General features: G+C 25.9%; 2 protein-coding genes across 7 annotated transcripts in view; one reads left to right on the top strand and one right to left on the bottom strand.

Annotated features, from left to right (window-relative positions):
* Positions 1-665: 665 nt before the first annotated feature.
* On the bottom strand, positions 666-15,541 carry LOC107446260 (exopolyphosphatase prune). Of its 2 annotated transcripts, none has more exons than XM_043052280.2 (9): positions 15,379-15,541; positions 11,412-11,510; positions 9,744-9,887; positions 8,341-8,477; positions 7,200-7,306; positions 4,819-4,974; positions 3,059-3,153; positions 1,762-1,923; positions 666-901 (listed from the first exon to the last, which is right to left on the bottom strand). In XM_043052280.2, exons 1-9 carry the CDS (start codon positions 15,526-15,528, stop codon positions 734-736), a joined length of 1,218 nt encoding a protein of 405 aa, XP_042908214.2. In that variant the 5' UTR covers positions 15,529-15,541; the 3' UTR covers positions 666-733. The 2 variants fall into 2 exon arrangements, with proteins under 2 accessions (XP_042908214.2, XP_042908215.1); XM_043052281.2 differs by having other exon boundaries at positions 15,004-15,509.
* Positions 15,542-15,549: 8 nt separating this feature from the next.
* Positions 15,550-20,087, top strand: part of LOC107446261 (U6 snRNA-associated Sm-like protein LSm6) — a 10,703-nt gene continuing 6,165 nt past the window's right edge. The window contains exons 1-2 of one of the 5 annotated variants that reach the window (XM_016060861.3): positions 15,550-15,792; positions 16,951-17,082. In XM_016060861.3, the coding sequence (XP_015916347.1) occupies positions 16,992-17,082 (91 nt within the window). In that variant the 5' untranslated portion in view covers positions 15,550-15,792; positions 16,951-16,991. Of the gene's footprint in view, positions 15,828-16,701; positions 16,726-16,950; positions 17,083-20,087 lie in introns of those variants that run through there. The other 4 variants (XM_016060863.3, XM_016060860.4, XM_071182494.1 and 1 more) reach the window with 4 other exon arrangements.

The raw sequence follows: 20,087 nt of genomic DNA, 5'->3' as shown, positions 1-20,087 counted from the left end.
GTTACGACGGCGATCACGAAGTTAATCCCATTGAAAATAATCTACAAGAAACGATTTCAAATCGCGAAGGTGCGAAAACGAACATGTGATATAACGATATAAGGTCTCAAAAGTGATTCTGATTCTACCGCTCATCAGTCAAGGCCGTCTCAACATAACGAAACAATATCGTCTTCCACAGCGCGAGTTGGCATCGGAACGTAAGAGAAAGTCCTTGCGTGTATCGCTATATCGTCTTCTTCACTCGACGGCTTAAATCAGATTTCTGATGCATCGCTTGGAATGAAAGTTGCTGTATCGGTTTGCCGATGTAGGCGTTAAATCGATATGTCGCGATATATCGATTTATAGCCCAGTCCTACTTACAGTAAAATGAATTTTAAGTGATGTCATCTTAGACATCTTTTTTATGACTTCAAAGATAAAGGTCTGATACATTGAAAGATCAATTGACCTTTAGCAATTCATCAATTGTTCGTATCATCAGTCAAATAATAGCAACAATGATTTTTTTTAAAATGTTCATTATTAGCAAGCAATTGAGCAATCAACATACAGTAAAATGAATTTTAAGTGATGTCATCTTAGACATCTTTTTTATGACTTCAAAGATAAAGGTCTGATACATTTTTAACTTATAAAAAATTTGAATGAATCAAGAGGAGTTGAAAAACAGCAATTAAAGTTTATTATTAAAATTTGAAAACATCAATAAATGTTACACACAACACCATCAGGTAACACAGTTTTCAGAGTATAAATGTTTTTGAATAGCAGGCAAAATAAATTTTCGAGAAAGACTAGAGTTTTCTTGTTCAAATAGATGAACACAACTGATAGGCACAGGAACGTGACAAAGACACAAGCTTGGATTTTCAAGACCAACAAGATAGCTAGTAACCTGGAATAAATAAATAAAAATAATTGAAATAACGATTTAATACCTATGAAATTTTATTTAATACCTACTACCTATGAAATGTTCCCACAAAAGCCTGTTGTTGGCCAGAAGGGGTCATGGGGGTAAAAGCTCCACAATTTCATAAAAAATGGCATGAATATGGCAATGTAGCCAGCATTGCACATAAGCCCCTCTATTTTCCTGACAAACTGGAACCCATCAATTTGAAGATGGTCCCTTAAGATCAGATTCCAGTTCCCATGACAACTCAATGCCTTTAACCATTGAAACAGTATCTGATTAAAACAAATAAAATTTTTCATGAGGTGGAAGTTTTGTTTTCAATGTTCACAAGAAAAATATTAAATTAAGAATTTATTTCCTTTCAATTTGATGCTTATTTTAAAATATAAAACGTTAAAATTAAATTTCAAATTTAAACAACTTACAAAACTTAACCATACATTAATATACTAATATGCTCCTTTCCATTTCCTTTATTCCTGCATTGACTCTCTATACCATTCATAGTAAGAGCTATAAACAAACCATTGTCCCAGCCAATAAAAAGAAACAAAGCACGATTATCTTTAAAGCTTCATTGCAAATTATATAGTAATATTTTTGCGACCTCTCCACACGAGAATCATGTTGAGAAGTTGAAATATTGTAGTAAATGTTTCAATAAATTTTTACAGGTAATTATGTTTTGTTTCCTTTAAAGGTCAGAAAAACTTATTTTTAAATGACCCTCATATTTCATACTTAGAGTTATCTATAATATAAGCCTTTAACAGCCCTCTTTAGGTAAGCTTTACATGAATGTAAACAACATAATTAAAAAAGGTGTAACTAAGTACTTTGTTCAAAAATTGTTGACTCTTGTCATATATAGCTATCTGCCTCTTTACAAGACCGTTATCCTCCACAATTTGACTTCCAAGGATGACTATGAATGAGAGATTCTTTTGGATTGATAATTGCTCCAAGGCAAGAAGAAATTCATCATCTTGGATTATGTCCTGAAATAAGAATAATAGTGTTTTAACCCTTAATTAAGAGAAGAAAAAAAACTCAGAAAAGTTCTACAATACACATTTACTTTTATTGAATTCAGAATTAAATAATGTACAGAGCTAAATAAACAGTTGTATAAATTTTGATTTAATGATTGGATAACATTAATGGTAGGGTTGGAAATTTAAAAAAAAAAAAAAAATCACTGGTCTACAGGACTAATAACTATTAAGATATTATTCTCCCACATACATTGCGCTGATTCGTTTACATGCCTCTATTATATATATATTTTTAAAAAGTTAATAAAGTGAATTTAAATAAAAAATTACAATACAGATAATCTGCAAAGTTCACAATTATGATGTAATATGCTATTTTGTGAATAGCACAAACAAAAACAGAAAAATAAAAACAGCATACTAGCCCTTTACATCGATTGCTGATTTGGGGGCCACTGATAATTTATTTTATAGGGGTCCAAGTCAACTTTTAATGGTCGCAGACCACAATTAATTTCAAGTCTTGTAATGGTTTAAGGGTCAAACTTCAAATATACAAATTTGTGCAAACAATATAAAGTTACAAAATTAGAATATGCTTACTCTGAGTAAACATAACTTTTTCAAAGGATTTTACATGAAGATCTTGAAAATATGTGGGAAAGCCACATATTGGAAAATATCCCAATCAGTGTATCAAAAGTTATTAAGGAGTAAATTTTTCCTGATTTTTGCTTTTGTTTCAGATTTTGCAACTTAAAATATTGTCACCACAAATTAATCAGTACATTTGAGGTTATGCCTTTGATTCATTATGATTGCATCAAATTATGTTATCAAAATAATTAAAGTGTTTAATTTTTTATCTTGTTTAATGTATTGTGTGAACTAAGAGAAAAATTAAGTTCAACTGAATTGTTCATAATACATTATAAATAAATGAATATGTATTATGGCAATCATTATATAAGTTTTCAAAATAAAGAAAATAGGAAAAAAAGGAGCATTTCCACACAACTTCTTCTTACCTCAATGTTTTGATAGAAATGGCAAGACATTTATTTTCAAAAATGTTAATAGAATTAAAGTTAATTAAATTATAAAAATCAGCTCTAACTAGAAAATTGAACAAAATTACCTTTAAAAGCAAAGGCAGTGAAGCAATTGCAACATTTGTTGCACCATTGCTAATATATTTAGTGTCTTTCCTCAGCAGTTGTTCAGGAGATAAATCTAAAATGCATAAAAAGACAAAAGTTAAAAGTAAAATGAATCACTAGCCCATTTCAATGGACAAAAATAACATTAAAAAAAGATAATTTCCAGTTTTTAAAAGCCACAATGTTTTTAATTCAATTAGTCAATAAAAACTTCAAGTGTAATTTTTAGAACATATTACATTTTACTTTTTATTCTATTGAATCTAACTACAATTTTTAGCACATTATACAGTTTAAACTTTTTAATATGACCAATACAGCAACCCTTCTATTATAACAACCAATGTATGATGTTCCATTTGTTTTTCGATGGATTAATTATTTTAATGTCCATTAGAATGCCAGAATGTAATGATTCACACCAATATAGCAAACAAAATTATTTGAATTAGAAAAAGTTTCAAGAAAGAAATTACTTAGACCATGGTTAAAAGAAATAATTTAAACCATTATTTTCCTTGATGTTGCCACACAATAAATTACAATATCCTTCCCTTCAAATGATACAAAGATGACTCTTTGAATTCTTATCATAAGTACAAGGTGGTTATAATTTTTGGCCACTCATAATCTGTACAACTTTCTTTTCAAAGGATACAATAATTTTATAAATCATACTTCTCTTGAAGAAAAATGAATTTCTTTTTATGAAATGTCAGTGCCCTAGTGTGGTTTGTTTTACAGTTTAAACATGTGGTCCTCACAGTTATTTTGACATGTCATTTATTCGAAAATGGAAACCCTGGACCAGCATGCTATTTTTTTAAATCCATTTTCACCTATTAAACATTATTTTAAACATTACTTTTACACGTATATTAATGGTAAAAAAAATTTGTATTATTATAAATTTTTCTGTTAATTATTAAATTTATATTAAAATAAAGTATTGCTTTGTTGAAATTGGTCTACTATTTTTTTTTTACCTACAAGTTCATATTTACAGTATTCTTATGCATTCACGATAAAAAGACCTAGTGCTATTGAAGCATGTAAAGTTAATACAGTTACAGGTAATACAGCTAGCTTTAAGAAAGTATAATTATAAAATGTTGAAACATATTCAATTTAGCATTTTATGAGTAACAGAAGTTTTACTACTTCCGCAAAACACCTTCAAAACCAACTGCTTTACATATCGCCTTTAAAATATCTTTATTTTTGCATTTGAAGGTATTTATATATTTCACACTAATATTAAGAATAAACTCTTTCATCAGAATTTATTGACAAAAGTAAATGATTATAAAGATGGACTTTGATAATCGAAATATGATTACCTAAAGTAGGTTCAGACTAATTATTTCAGATAATCAGGATTCCACTGCACTTGCATGAAGTGAAGCTTCATGATAATCCAAAAATTAAAACTTTCTATGTTCAGAATAATTACTTTGTTTAATTGATATTCTATAGATTACAAAAAAAGAACAATTCTAATTCCATTTCATCAGAAGAATAAAATAATCCAGTTATTAAAAAAAATTATAATTATTATATTTAATTCCTATCTCTGCTTCTCATATAAATAAATCACATATTTAGAATAACAAATTGAAATTTTTATTTAAAAATATGAATAAGCCAATTAATTTGAATCATTGATTTAAGACTTAAAAAGAAATAATACACAAGATTATGAAACTTATACATATATAACTCTAAATGAAGCATTTACTTGAAGTATCAAATTTTGCATGAAGTAATTCCTGGAATAGTTCTTCTTTATTTATATCTTTAATGTATTTTTCTAATTTGGCAGCAACAACCTTGTCTTTTTCAGTCACTCTTTTAGCACTCTCTTGTAAACATACTGTGTCCAACAAGATTGTACCTGAAATTTAATAAAATGACTAACTACATATTTTTAATAATAGGTAATTAAATAATAATTTTTACCTATACCTTTAATTTTATTTTGCACTGCAAAAATAAATAAATTAATAAAAAAAAAGTAAATAGATAAAATGAAAAATAAATAAAGTATTCTAACACAAATAAGGATGAAGCAATTACTTGTATTATTATTAAAAGAAAATTTTAAAATCAATGTTTCTCGTTGTTTAAAAGCTATGATTATAGTAAAGTAGAGAGGAGAAGTCTCTGGAACAAGTGTTTTAATAAAATTTCTCAGCTTTTGCCTGTTTAAATAAGTGAAAATCAAATACTTTTTATTTTGTTTACTATTATAACTGAATTCAAATAATATCACATTATTAATTGTGTATTATACATTAAAAGATTTGTAAAAACAAAAAATAAAATAAATGATGATATTTTTATGTTCAAAAGTATCTGGCAAGATTATGATTTTAATTTAGTTAAATTTTCTTCAATAAATCTAATATTGATGCACACAGGTAAAATTTGTTCTTATTTTTGTTTTGAATAGGGATGATTAATTACACAATGTTATGGTTCTTTTAATAAATGATATGCGGTATTAAGATCTAGAGATTTACTTTGCCAGTGTACAGCGGTAATATGTTTTGTTAAGTTTAAATCATTCCTCATAAGCTTTGAGGTATTTTTCAGGGCATTGTCTTGATGAAATGTCCAATTTTTATGACATCATTTTATCTGCATACGTCAAAAGACTGTTTTAAAAAATATACCAATACAAGAGCAATCTATAATGCAAATACAAATCCAGAATGTACAGCCGTCACTCCCAACTGAATTGAATTTGAATTTATGAGAAAATCATATATTTTTTCTTTTTTACAATTCTGGACAGTCCATCATAAGTGGTTTAAAGAAAACTGTATTCTAGCTATCTGATTTTATTTTCTAATTAATGGTTTTTATAGCTATTTGTCCGTCTTGTAATACTACTACACAAGCATATATTTAAAACACTTTCTTTGTGTCACTTCAGTACAATTTGAGGAGGTAGTTTTCGTGACGTCCTATGTAGATGCGCGTTTCATTATACAGTTATCGTTTTCAGTTGTTTTTCTTGGTTGGTTTAACACATTTAGACTCAATTTGATGATGAAATTTCATTAAAGGATCTGCTTTTTTCTGATTATTTTAATACTCTTTCACACAACTCTAAATATATGCATCTGCATGTTATATCAATGTAAACTAAATTTTTATAACTGAAATATTAGGATTAAGACCTTCATGGTGACATATTGACTGTTTTAAACACAAAAATATTGTAGTTTATTTAAATTTCTATGGTTACAGATGCTTATATATAAAATAATTAATAAAAATCCAATATTATTTAAATTTGATTACAATTCTAAACAAAATGAAAACTATTCGTTTTTCCCTCATTTAAAAAACCACAAACCAGTAACAGGGTAAAAATATATTGATCAGAGATTTTTGCTTACCACTATATTTTTCATAGTAGCTGTTCTCATGTTTCATAACATTTTGTAGTCTTTTAATAAATAGTTCATTATATATTGTTATTTTCCCCAACCCTTAAGTAAGTTTTGATTTACTATAATTGTATTTTTACTTACAAAATAAAAAAAAAGTGATCACAAATCAATTTTAATTATTATTTAAAAAAAAAAAAAATCTGTTTTAGCTTCATATTAATTACACAATAATTTTTAGAACTGAGAAATATTTTATAAAATAAAGCTGGTTAGCTAGTAATTTAAAAACTGAGAAAAACAATCTAGAAGGAAAAATGTTTCTCTTTCAGCATATGTCAAATATTTCTGTTAATTAAAGAGGGATGAATAATTTATTTAAACAATAAGAACATCCTGTAGTTATTGCACTGAGTATAACGCTATTTTCTCTAAGTGTGGTTTACAGCTTTCTGCAACAAAAAACTCAAAATATTTATTAATAATTTTACACTACTAAAACATTATTTAATTAATAAATAATTGGTACCTCAATAGAAAAAAGTAAATGTATATAATTCTTCAACACTACTAATTATAATATTTTTTTTAAATGAATAGTTGGTGCCCCAATAAAGAAGAAAAATAATAAATAAATCCAAATGTCCAAAAGAAACTCTAACACTATAAAACATTTTTAAATGAATAATTTGTATCTTAATAAAAAAGAAAAAGCACTTACCCAAAAGAAGTAATGCTATCTGACTATCTATAAGGTTTGGAAATTTAAGTATCTCTTCTGCAATCAAAGTTGAACATGATCCTACATCTTCAATCTTTGAATCAATTCTATATTTTACGAAAAAATAACAAATTTAATGAGTTACGCAAAGATATTTTTAACATAATAAAAAAAATAAAGTTGAACATGATCTTATATAATCAATCGTTGATTAAATACTATATTGCATAATCATAATAAGCTAGAAATAATAATCAACAATAAGCTAAGATAACTAACTTAAAATAAACATTAATTTAATGATGGGCTACTTAAAGATATTTGTAAATAAATAAAACAATCAAAGTAGATTTCGATCATAAATCTTGAATCTTTGATTCTATTCCATTCTATTTATGAAATAATAATTTAATGATGAGCTAATTTATTAACTGAATTTAGCTATAATTCATTTGGTCATGGGTTTGAAAAGAAAGTATTTCAACATAAAGCTAAGGATACTTTAAATTTATTGACTTTTATGCTTAGAAAAATATCTAAAAAATGGAAACAAGTTATAAGCTAAAAAAATCATTAATTTAAATTTGGTTATAAAACACATAATAACTAATTTCTGTTTGCTGGTAATATCAGTTGGTATAGTAGATTTTTTTTTAGTCCACCAAATATATATATATAAAAAAAAAAAAAAAAAAAAAAAAAAAATTGCACTTTATACATAATTTGTGTTTAAAGCTCTCCAGTGGAATATTTGTTGAATCAACTATAAAATCATAATCTGAATTCCATGAATAAAACAACCATTATTTACTTGACTGGCTTATGTAATCGACAAATTTACCACAAATAGGTATTTATCTTGGAATGGGTAAAGCAGTGCCCCCTATAATTTTAAGGGGTGACTACTCTAAAGGTATACTACTAATAAAACACTAAATCTCAAGCTAAAGTAATTTTTTCAAGTCATACTCTTTTACTCTCAGATTTATGTTATACACAAATAAATAAATAAAAAATGAATCAAAATATTCCATCCTTTCAAACAGTCAAAAAATAAAAGGACAAGTAGGTAAATAATATATTTAATGACACATGACAACAAATATATATGACTATGCAATTAATTAAGACAAAAAGTCACCTGCTTATTGTTTCTGGATTATTAATTTTATGATGATCAATTATTTGAACTATTGTTCCTTGCAAACTTGTTTGCTCCTCGCTTAATGCATTATGGTCAACAATAATTAGCTTAAGACGATTTTGGTCCTTCAGGGTCTAAAATAAAAAATTTAAAGGGAAAACTTTAAAAACATGATTATTATTTAAAAAAAAAAAGATTCTTATACAGTTTATAGTCAAAAACTCAACTTTAAAAACTCAATCAAGATGCCAAGATTATGATCAGATGCCAAAATGATGATAATCAAGATGATTATGAACAACTACAACAAAAACATGCAACAAAAGACTCTGCATTTACATTTTTTATTATCAAGTACAGCAAAATCACAATTAGATAAGACATTGAATCGAGCATTAAGTATTGATTAACAAATTTTAACATAAGAAAAGGTTGCTAAAACTATTTCTTTGTTTTTTGTGCTTTTTAATTAAATAATGTTTATCATAAAACCATACTTTTCCTGACTGCTAAGCCAAATAAAATAAACTAGAAAGAAAATTGTCTTCCTTTGCAGTCATTTCCGGAAAGATAATGTAGATAATTTTAATCAAAGTGTGAATGAAGTTAATAATCATTCCTTAAACATATTTCAACAAAATTTGTGTTAACAGGATCACTATGTTTACTATTTAACTAGGAGGCTCCGCCCCCTGCTCGCTAACGCTCGCCAACCCCCGAGAATTGCTACGCAATCCTATGTGGTTCACGCTGTGAACCATGACTCGCTGCGCTCGCTCGCCAATGAACACAATGTTCTAGCACAAAGACATAATATATTATCATCAAAGACATAGTATTTTATCATCAAAGACATAGTATTGTACTTATGTAGAAGAATTCTACCAATGTTCTCATTGGCTTTTAAAAAAGTATATTAGCTATTTAGATTGTACATGGTGAAAAAATCTAAACATTAGCTAAATAAGAAACATATTAGCAAAATAAATTATCAAATATTGCTTCACTAATATTCTGCATTTTAAAGCGTGAAAATTCAATGCATTCAATAGAAACACTAAACGTTTTTTAGACGTTCAGGTAGCTCCCAGTAGAAAAATATCAATTCAACAGCGGCCTTTTAATGCATTCTCACTTCAATTAATTAATTAATTCCTAATTGAGTTTAAATAAAATATTGTCATGTTTTTAGTGCATGAATCTGAATTGAACAACCTGATAATGCTCACTCTGGTTATTGTTATCTGGTTGCTCACTACGTGCTCTTGCGCGCCGAATCCAATCAATTAAAAATGAAAACTGTTGCCATCGCAAGAAAAGAAATATCATCGGTTTTATTGAAACATACATACATACGTATTAGCGCTTTATATAATATAGATACTTGATAAATTTAATACCTGAAGATTGATGTCCTCTTCACACATCAGGTGCTCAAGATCTATATTTGTCTTTTTTAAAAAATAAACCACTTCCGTCCTAAGAAGTAAATCTTTTCCACACACATTTAAAACTGGAACAATAAATTCTGTAGTTTTATTAACCTGTAAAAGAATGTAAGCAATCAGACATGATTTTTAAAAAAAGATTTTAGCATATATAATATAAATAAATCATTATTAAGTTTAAAAACGAGTATTTAGAATGATTGAACTAACTAAACCAACAAAAATTAATACTCATTGGTTGAATGGACCATAAAGCAGAGCTCTCCACAAAGGAACAACAACAGTTTCGGATTTACAAACATCACGCACAACTGATGACAAATAGGTGTATCAAACATGCCAATATTGGAGATGATTAACTAATAGTCATATGAAATAGGATAATGCTCTGATCACTATTACTAATCATCGATATCAAAACGATAATATCACAAGCAATATTTATTACATAATAATAATTATTTATACATAATAATATTTATTATATAATAATAATTATAATAATAATTATTGAATACAATATATTATCATTTTTTGATAAATTTTATTTCAATAATGAAAACATTGACCATTGTAAAAATAATCTAAATTAAATAAACTGGAAAAATATTAGATATATTGTTAACTATCAATAACTTTAAACTTACATTGCTATATTTAAATTCACACTTATCGGTTATAAGAGCAATATCTGAGTTGCTGACAACTTGAAAAAGCAGTCACCAACATACATGGTTCTTATAACCGATAAGCAGCCTAAAATGAACCAAATTAAAAATAAATTTAAAAGTAAGATTCAGCAAAACCTATGATCTAAACATAAAATTTAGACTTACTTTTTTACAATATTAATAAAACATTTAATCCAATTGAAATTATTAGAGAAAAGGAAACAGAAAAAATAAGGTTTCTTAAATATGTATTTTGTTACTCTCGAAATCTCAAAGTTGAAGGGACACAAAAAAAATTTCGAGATAGGGTGTTTTTGAGATAACAAATTCAGAACTAAATATGCATGAAATTTTTTTCTAAAATATGATTCTAAAAAGAAGAGTGTTGAAACATAAGAATAACTACTAATAAATATGTATGTAATGATAGCTGACTATAAGTATAAATACAACAATAATAATTTTATTTTTAAAAGTAAGACAAAAATAATTAAGCGTTAGATGGAAAAGAATTAGTTTACAATAAACTTAATGTGATTTTTCTGAAAAAATTAATTTTTTATTTCGAAAAAAAAATTCTACAGAATAAAGTATCGAGAAGATATATAATACTGAGGAGAAAAATATTTTTCGACATAACAAGGTTTTTGAGATATCGAAGTTCGAGATATCAAGAATATACCATGTGTATATATATATATATATATATCTCATTGTAGATATATCATAAAATGAGTTAGTAGCTAAAAAATTCAAATATTTTTAAACAATTCATCAACAAATAAAACAGCATCTTTGATTAAAATGGTGCTGCTCTTTAGAAGCTTAAATTGAGATTTATCTATTTAAAATGAATCAAATTATCTATTTAAATTAAATTGATAAATAACATAAAATGAAATAGTTGAACTAAAACGATTATTTAATAAAAAATGAATGATAATCAAACCTTATAAAGGAAATAGGCAAACACAAGCGATGAAACAACTGAATCTAAATCACATGACTCATTTCCCATCACTACTTTAAAAACTCCTTTTTCATCTTTCTATAAAATAAAAATACTCCTCTTATAAATCTTTGAAATGCATGTATCAGAAGTAATATGTTATTTATTCATCCATGTTCAAGAAAGATGTTGTTTGAAAATCATAATTTTTCATTCATTTATTTTTATAAAAAGCTCAGCTCATACATTTTCTTTAAAAATTGGTATTTATCAAATTCTTCGTCAAAAAGCTTTAATATATTTTCTCTTCTTTTTGTATTAGAAAAGGTGCTTTCATGCATCATGGATGAATTCTATTAAAAAGATTTAATAAGACATCAACGTAGGCGTGTACTATTTTGTTAGAATTTATTTTAAAATGAACTTTTATATTATGTTGTATATATGGTAAAAAATTGGAAAAAAAAAAACGTTTTTTTCTCAAATATTTATATAAATATATTTTTTTTACTTAAATTTTTGATAAAAAGGGAATAAAAAATTTAAAAAAAAATTATCAGTTTGATCATTTTTGAATAAATTATATAATTAAAAGTACTTAATTTTCTGTAAATCTATTACCATATTGGTAAAAAATTTTTTAGGTAGTGCTTAAAATTACTTTTTAAACTAAAAATGATCATAATTGCTGTCATAATGTCTAATTACGTGAGCGTCCCTTCATTATTCAACCTGTTGTGCAAGAAACCCTTCTCTGAAAAAAGGTTGTGCACCCTTACATTAATGCATGTAAAAGTATCAAAAAGGGATTTTCATTAAAAGGAAAAAATATCAACAGGAAAAAAAATAATGCAATGTGCTTTAAAAAGATATAATTTTAACGAAGCAACATTATTTTAAAAGTGTTGTAAGAACCAGCAAGGAAAATGTGAAAATTTTTACAATGGTTTTGTTTTCCTCATTTTACTAGAAAATACAGAAAACAGCATTTTGTTATATTATCAATTGTACATCATAAATTCAACAAACTCAGTCAAGAGGGTTTTGGTCACCAGATGGCAATATTTTTAATTTAAAACTACTTCTTTTTTCTGCCACTGAACCAAGGACATGCTTAAATGAAGCACTTTGAAAATCAGAAATAAAATTATATATACTACAAGTTTCTGATTGTTATTAATTTTTAAATCCATATTTAGAAAAGCAACATCATGCCAATTTACAGCAAAATTGATCTTTACTCAGAAACTGATACAAGTTTAAAAAGCCAGTTTCTAGAACTATCACATTTGCTGTGAAATGGAAAAGTATCTTCTATTAGACATTCTTTGTTATTTTTTAGTGATATAGATCAAATGTATATTTCCACAATAAAAGATATAAATATTTAATTTAAAAAAAATCAAATTCAGTTAGAATTTTAAGAAAATAAATCTTTTAAATTGTAACTCTCATAATTTAATGGAACAAACACTAAAATTGAAGATAAATTAATATTGTTACCAGGGTTTGTTGATTTAAATCAGCTTGATTTAAATCACGATTTAAATCATGATTAAAATCAAATGATTTTTTTAAAAAAATCATTGATTTAAATCAACTGATTTTTATATATATATATTATATTGATTTTAAAAGTTAAAAAACAGTGCTTTAAATTATTGATTTTTTTATTATTTTCTTTTTTTATTTTAAATAAATTGCTGCATTAATTAATTTTAGTAAACGAAAATACTTTCTTTCTTGGTGTGTGTTAAACACATTTAAAATTACATGTTTCAAAATTTTTTGATTCTTAACATTGAAAGTACAGATTAAAGTAAATATTTAATGCTGTCTTAATATAGACTTGCATAGCTGTAGAAAGTAAATAAACATGATTTTTTTTCAAAAAGAAAAAAAGCAAATGTTAATTAAAATTCTACCTTTTGATTAAAAAAGCATGGAATTCAAATCTACATTATAGTTTATTGATGGAAATTTCTATGTTTCTAAAGCTTGAGGTTATATTAAAAAGAAATTACCTTAATATGCCAAAAATAGAAAGAAAAAAAAAGCTGAGTTCAGATATTTTTTTCCTGATATAGCGTCATTCTTCCCTTTCAAAGTCTATTTTAGTAAACGAAGTTACTAGTTTAGTTATTTTGCCATTTTATAAATCATGAGGAAAAAAAAGATCACAATTTTAAATTAAAATTATGGTGTGCTAATTGAAACTTTGTGTTACTAGTTAAAGTAGTATTCTTTAAATTATCTATTTAATCTTGTTTTTTAATTTCAATCATGCCTTGGTATCAAAATGGTCGCTATGCATTATAATGAAAAATTATTTTAGTAAGTTAGAGCTTCTAAAATATTGTTAGTGGAACCTGTCTAAATTGACCACCCTCGGGACCAAGTCAAATGGTCACTATATAGAGGTGGTCACTTTATGAAGAGTCTTTAAAAAGGACTTTTTAAATAAAACTTGCAGAAAATGGTCACCTTACTCAGATTCTCACTTTAACCAGGTGGTCACTTTTACAGGTTCCACTGCAATATAGTTTTAATATTAATTTAATTAAACATTTATCAAGTTTTTTTAATCATAAATTAAAGCTCTTATAGTGTATTTGAATAAAAATCAAAAAAATCTGATTTAAATCAAAAAAATCCGATTTAAATCAAAATAATCTGATTTTTTTAAAAAAAATCACGAACCCTGATTGTTACCTCTAATATAAACATCAGATATATAAATGAACATTGTCTTTGCCCTTTAAGATTAAAATATCATCTACTAATTGGTTCAATTTTACATCAAAGAAAAAATGATCAATTTTGTCTTTTTTGTTTGAAAAAGAATCTTTCATCTTAATTTAAAAGTTTTAGTTTGAGCGTTCAACCATAAATAGTAAAAAAGAGCAGTAGGTCAATAAGATATAATCTTATAAACCAAAATTCTCCATATATCTTGGACATTTCTTGGCTTTTATTACTAATGCTGATAAAAATTTATTTTATTCATTTACTTAGTAAAAACTTAGGTGCATATTTTTTTGTTTCAAAGTATTATTTGCATATAAAAACATTAATATTGATCTGTTCCAGATTCATATTGCTAGGATTAGCTCGTAGGTTTAATGAACTATACTAACCCAAAATTCTAAAACACAAGGGTTCATATTTCATAGTTTGCACTATAAAGATATTCTACTGTAGTTAAAAAATTTAGTTTTAGCCTTTTCACCAAAACAACAGTTATTCAATAGGGGTGAACTAGGGCCAATACACGCAGATATCATATACCAAGACTATTTTGGGAACCACAATATCATAAAAGAACTTTAATCTTAATTCTAATATTTCTTTTAATTTGGAAATAGAAAAATTTTAGAAAAATAAATTCTAGTTCTGAACTTATTTTTTAAATTATTAATATCTCATCAGATGTACCAATAAAATGCATTACCGCTTGAATTGTTATAATACATAAGTAAAAATAGCAGAATTTAAGTAAATGCAAAAAATGAGACAATAATTGAAAATAAGTACAGCACTTGTGATAAGTAAAAAAAAAAGAGTTGTAAGTTAAATAAAAATTTGTTTGCACATTGTAAAATCCTGTTAATTGATTGAGCTGTGTTGTTTCTCCCTGAATCTCAATATTAGTTACTAGCAATTTAAGCTTCTACAACTTGATATAAAACAATCTTTAAAATTCTCCCCTCCTGAAGAATTTATTTTTCATTCAGCTTATAACATTGCTAATAACAAATAAAACAAAATAGTTTCTCATATAATAAGATTTTAAATTATTTTTTCAAAAGTTATGCAATCGAATTTGACATTTATCAAAGTTTGATGACAATAGCAGAAATTTTAATTCTGTTCTTCTTTTGGCGCGAATACAAGACGGGAATCATCTCTTTAAATTTGCTTTTCCAAGAGCTTAGCAGTAAAATTTTTCTAATAAATAAAGGAATACCAATTTTTCCTTTTGTTTCTTCAAATAATTTTCCATGGCGATAGAAATGGATTTATTACAACAAGTCTTAAAATTAAAGGAAATCACTTTTCTTCCACAAATTATAAATTTTGTACGAAATAAAACACATGAAATCAAAATTGAAGTCATTTCGTCTTTTACCATTGTAAAAGAAAATTAGGCTTGCTTAAACCTTACCTCAATTAATTTTACTAGTAAGTTAGGCTAAAACGTTGAAATATTTCTCAAAGACAGTGTTTAAAAAGTTTGTGAATGATATTTTTTATTTGTGGATATCGGGGATTATTTCAAATTAATAAGAATTTTTTGTATGTTTGAATTCATTGATTTATTTGAATTTTTTTTCGTATTAAATACTTCTTGTCACTCGACTTTTTGTAAGCAAGATAAAAGGTTTACAATTTATATTTTGAATATATTCATTTCAGGTATTATAAAATACTGTTATGTAGTGTGCTTTTTATAAAACCAATAGATATTTAACACCCTGTTGTTAATTTAAGCTTACTATTTTTATGTTAGACATCTAATAAACGCATAAAGAAGTACTTAAACTTTGTGATGATGATAAATACCATTGCAAAATCACAGAAACCATTGTAAAATCACAGACATATACAAATAAATTTACTAATAAGCTTTGATTATACAGTGAAGCGTCATCCTCATTTCACTAATGTAATTTGGCTGCAGAATTTATGAGTTTTGATCGAATTTCTGTCCTTATTTAGTTGATTAAAATGTTTGATCATATCTAGAATTGCATAGGTACCCTTTACCCTTGTGATATAGTTTGCTTCAAATTTTCATAACTAGCTAGTTCACTGTTAATTATGATTTGTATTGGGGATTTTTGAATGAATAAAAATGTTGTTTAAAGATGTAATTTTTTACTGATAAATGATCTACTCTTCTTATTAAACAAGGCAAACAATTGAAATAATTTTTTTTTAGTCATTCCCTTTATATGATAAGGTCAAAGTTTGGGACTTTTATGTGTGTGTCAAACTTTTATTCAGTATAAATTTAACTTTGGATAAATTATCTCTTAATTATTCTTATAATTAGTAGGAAATTTCAAAATCAATTTTTTTTAGTTTTATTGCCTTATCTAATAAAGAACACATAATCCAAATTTAAAATTTTTATCTTGGTAAAAACATGCTGTTTAGTAGTATTGTCAATGAAGCTAATTTTTGTTTTGTTCTTCTGTTTATCTTATAAGGAACTCACGGTCTGAATCTGAGGCTTCTCTTTTCTTAAAAAGAATATACTGTCAAAATTGAACCTTTCTAACTTCTCAAAAGGAGAGTATATTAGTGATGAGTGAGTGAGGGCTTTGCTTCTTAGATTTTTTTAAAAAAAATAATGACTTGCTTATGAATTTTACCTTTTGAGTTTGCTTTGTTTGTGGTGTTTCTTTTCTTTTTTCTTTTTAAGTTTATCGTGTTACAATCCAGTTGTTGTCAAAGCTTGATGAATATTTTGACATAGATACTGTTAGGGAAGTATTCTCTGTAAATTTTAATCTGATCAATGGTATGCTTGCAGATTTCTTCACTGCTTGATTGGATAATAGTTTACTGTAAGCAATGAGTAGACGACAGACACCAAGTGAATTTTTGAAGCAAATTATTGGACGACCAGTTGTTGTCAAGTTAAATTCAGGTGTAGATTACAGAGGTAATATCAATTTCAAAAATATTATTTTATATTATTTTATTGTTATTCTCTTATATTACTTGTTAATTGGGCATACATTTTCAAATAGCCAAATTTTTAATCTAATAGAAAAAAAATTTGCTTTTTTAAATTATTTGAAATACTATATCATTTCGTTTTACAAACAAAGTACTTAAATTATGACAATCCTATGACATAACTATAAAATTTGAAACTTGCACAGAAGTTATAACAATATTTATTAGGTGGTAAATTGGAGAATACTCTGTAACTTTTTAATATTTATTGCTTTTAACTATTTTATTAATTTTATTTCCTATCTTTATAGTTCATTCATTTATTAATTTCTTTTGATTTAGACTTGAAATAAAACTGACAATTTTTTAAAATTTATTTTAATCTTCAGGGTACATGATCAGGTACAGGGCCCTGGTAATCAAATTTTTAGAAAATCTCATTTTAAGTTACATTTTTCTTCGCATAGCAAAGTAACTATTGTTTTCCCATGTCATTAAATGGGAAAACAGCGTTTGAGGAAGAAAACCTTTTCCAAATTCGCCCCTTTATGAGATTACCAAATGATTAAAATTGTTTATAATTTTTAATTTAGTTGTTTGTAATTTTTATTTACTTTAAACTTTTTAAGGGTTTATTTTTGTAAGATTTTAAGCAGAAATTCACAACAGCAAAAATTAAAAATTATCTTGAAAATCTAAAAAATTAAAAAGTATTAATAGCAAGGCTCTGGGCTACGTAGATGAAATATTCAAATTAGATTCGATTTTTTTCTGAGTTTCTGTCTCCCACCAATACTTTATTAAAATTTTCATGTCATCCCAAAAAAGTAAATATTTTATTTTTTAGTACGTATACGTCTGATTATAATTATGTATGTCTATTTTTTTTTATGTACAATTAAAATTTGTGGAGTTTATTTAATTTAAAATTACATTTTATTTTGTAACATAATAATTGAAGAAATAAATTTCAACAAATATATTTGTAAAAAATATTAACATTGTGCAAATCCATAGTGAGAAAAGAACTAGAGTTCAATATCTCAAATATATATTCTCATATATAAACATTTTATGTATCTTTGGTACATATTCATGAACCTTTAATAAATATTATATTTAAATTCATTTGTATTTTTTATTTAAATTTACTTTGCAAATTTTTTAAAATAAATTTAATTTAAAAATATATGAAACAAGAGATAATTAATTTATTAAATATATCATTGAATAATTTATAGTCGTACATTAGTTGCTGAGAAACTCATTAAATATTTTCTTGATAAAGTTACCATAATTACCAAATTACTATCAAAATTAAATACTTACTATAAGTTTTTTTTAACTAAATTAATATAAATATTAATTTAGTTAAATTATCATTCAACTAAATTAATATTTATATTAATGTATAAATTTAATTTAGTATATAATTTAATATATGAATTTTAGTTTATTTCATTAGCAATAAATGTGTATGATAATTTTTTGACAACCAAAAAGGAATTAGGATTAAAAAAAAAAAGGATTTTTTTAAGGATAAAACTGAGTTTGAAAAAAATAATTTTTTGAAAACATTTTTGTGAATAAAATATGTTTTACTGAGTGTCGAGGATGTGAATTTACTAATCTGAAAATGCCTCACTAAAATTTTCCCTTTTTTTTAGAGAAAAAATGCTTCATTGTCACTAATCAAACAAATGCTCAAAATAGTTTAAATGTAAAAAATTATTTTTTGTGGTAAGTTATTTAAATACTTGCCATAATATTCATTTAAGCAAAATTTTTATTCACATTTTTATAAATGTTAGTCCAAATAATTGCATCAAAGACTTCTTTTAACCTGTGGGACAACTATCCAAAGTGTAGGAACTCTTTTCAACTTTTTCAAACTTGTTTTTGACTCCATCTCAGTGGCGTATCTAGGGTATGGCAAGTATGGCGAATGCCATGGGCGCATTATTTCAAAAAGGCGCAAAATCAATCAACATCAACGATTATTTTTTTAATTAAAAATTTTACTAATTTTTTTTTCAAGTTATGGCAGAATTAAAAAAAGCATCCAACATTTAACCTTTCCTCGAGGGCTCGAAAAGAAGACATCGAGGTCTTTCGAGGAACTCTTTTTATAACTGGGGGAGTGAAATATGAAAGGGAACCGCTAATAATAAAAACAAAGTAGGTGACGAGCGTTAAACAATTTTAACCTCCCACTGTTTTTCATTTTTTTAATAACTTCGTTTGAAAACTCATAGACCACCTTAGTTAGGGATAATAGGAGGGCCAAGGTTTCCAGCTCTTTTGCATAACTCGAAAAGCGCGAGAAATCTCCTTCGGTTGTTATATTATATTCAACATTAAAAAAAATGGGGGAAATAAGAAAAAAAAAAATTCCACATACCAACTCTTTTTAAACGACTTGACGTCTGTGTGATAACAATTCATACACGTTTCTGCATTCATTCACTAGACACTTTTTCTTTCATTATACTTTCAAGTTGAGCAACAGAGGATTCGAAATAAATAAAAAAAACTTTATATTCATGAATACATTCAAGATAAATACTAAAATAAATCAGTAATTAAAAGTAGCTTTTTCTTTTCTACTATTATATTTACGATGATTTCGGCAAAAACCAAATTTTAATTATAATATCGTAATTTAAAGAATAATGCAGAGTTTTTAATAATTATAATTATAACTCTCTTTACTAACTTTTTGATACTTTCCAATAAAAATATTTTTAATTTCAGAGAATTTCCTAAATATTTAACATTTAATGTCGATCAAAATCCTTTGACAAAAAGACTTTTAGCCCCATATTTAATTTTATAACCGTCGTTGAACAGCCGACCTAATTCCGTAGCCTTGTAATTTTGAACCCAATCCAGAAGACAAGGGAACTCCTATATCGAGAAATGGGAGAAATTTGCCTTCGTGGAGCTAACCCGCATTTGCGTTACATGGAGAGGAAGACCACGAGAATC

This window comes from Parasteatoda tepidariorum, chromosome 6 (genome assembly GCF_043381705.1).
Source record: "Parasteatoda tepidariorum isolate YZ-2023 chromosome 6, CAS_Ptep_4.0, whole genome shotgun sequence".
NCBI classification, from domain to species: domain Eukaryota; kingdom Metazoa; phylum Arthropoda; class Arachnida; order Araneae; family Theridiidae; genus Parasteatoda; species Parasteatoda tepidariorum.
The sequence above is the reverse complement of the archived record's forward strand: the minus strand, read 5'-3'. Positions and strand labels throughout refer to the sequence as shown.

Coding starts and splice junctions, on each gene's coding strand:
- LOC107446260 (XM_043052280.2), bottom strand. CDS start 15,528: ATGACTTCAATTTTGATTTCATGTGTTTTATTTCGTACAAAATTTATA. Junction 11,511..15,378: donor AGAAACAAAAGGAAAAATTG/GTATTCCTTTAT, acceptor TTTATTTTATAG/AAAGATGAAAAAGGAGTTTT. Junction 1,924..3,058: donor CACTGCCTTTGCTTTTAAAG/GTAATTTTGTTC, acceptor TTCTTATTTCAG/GACATAATCCAAGATGATGA.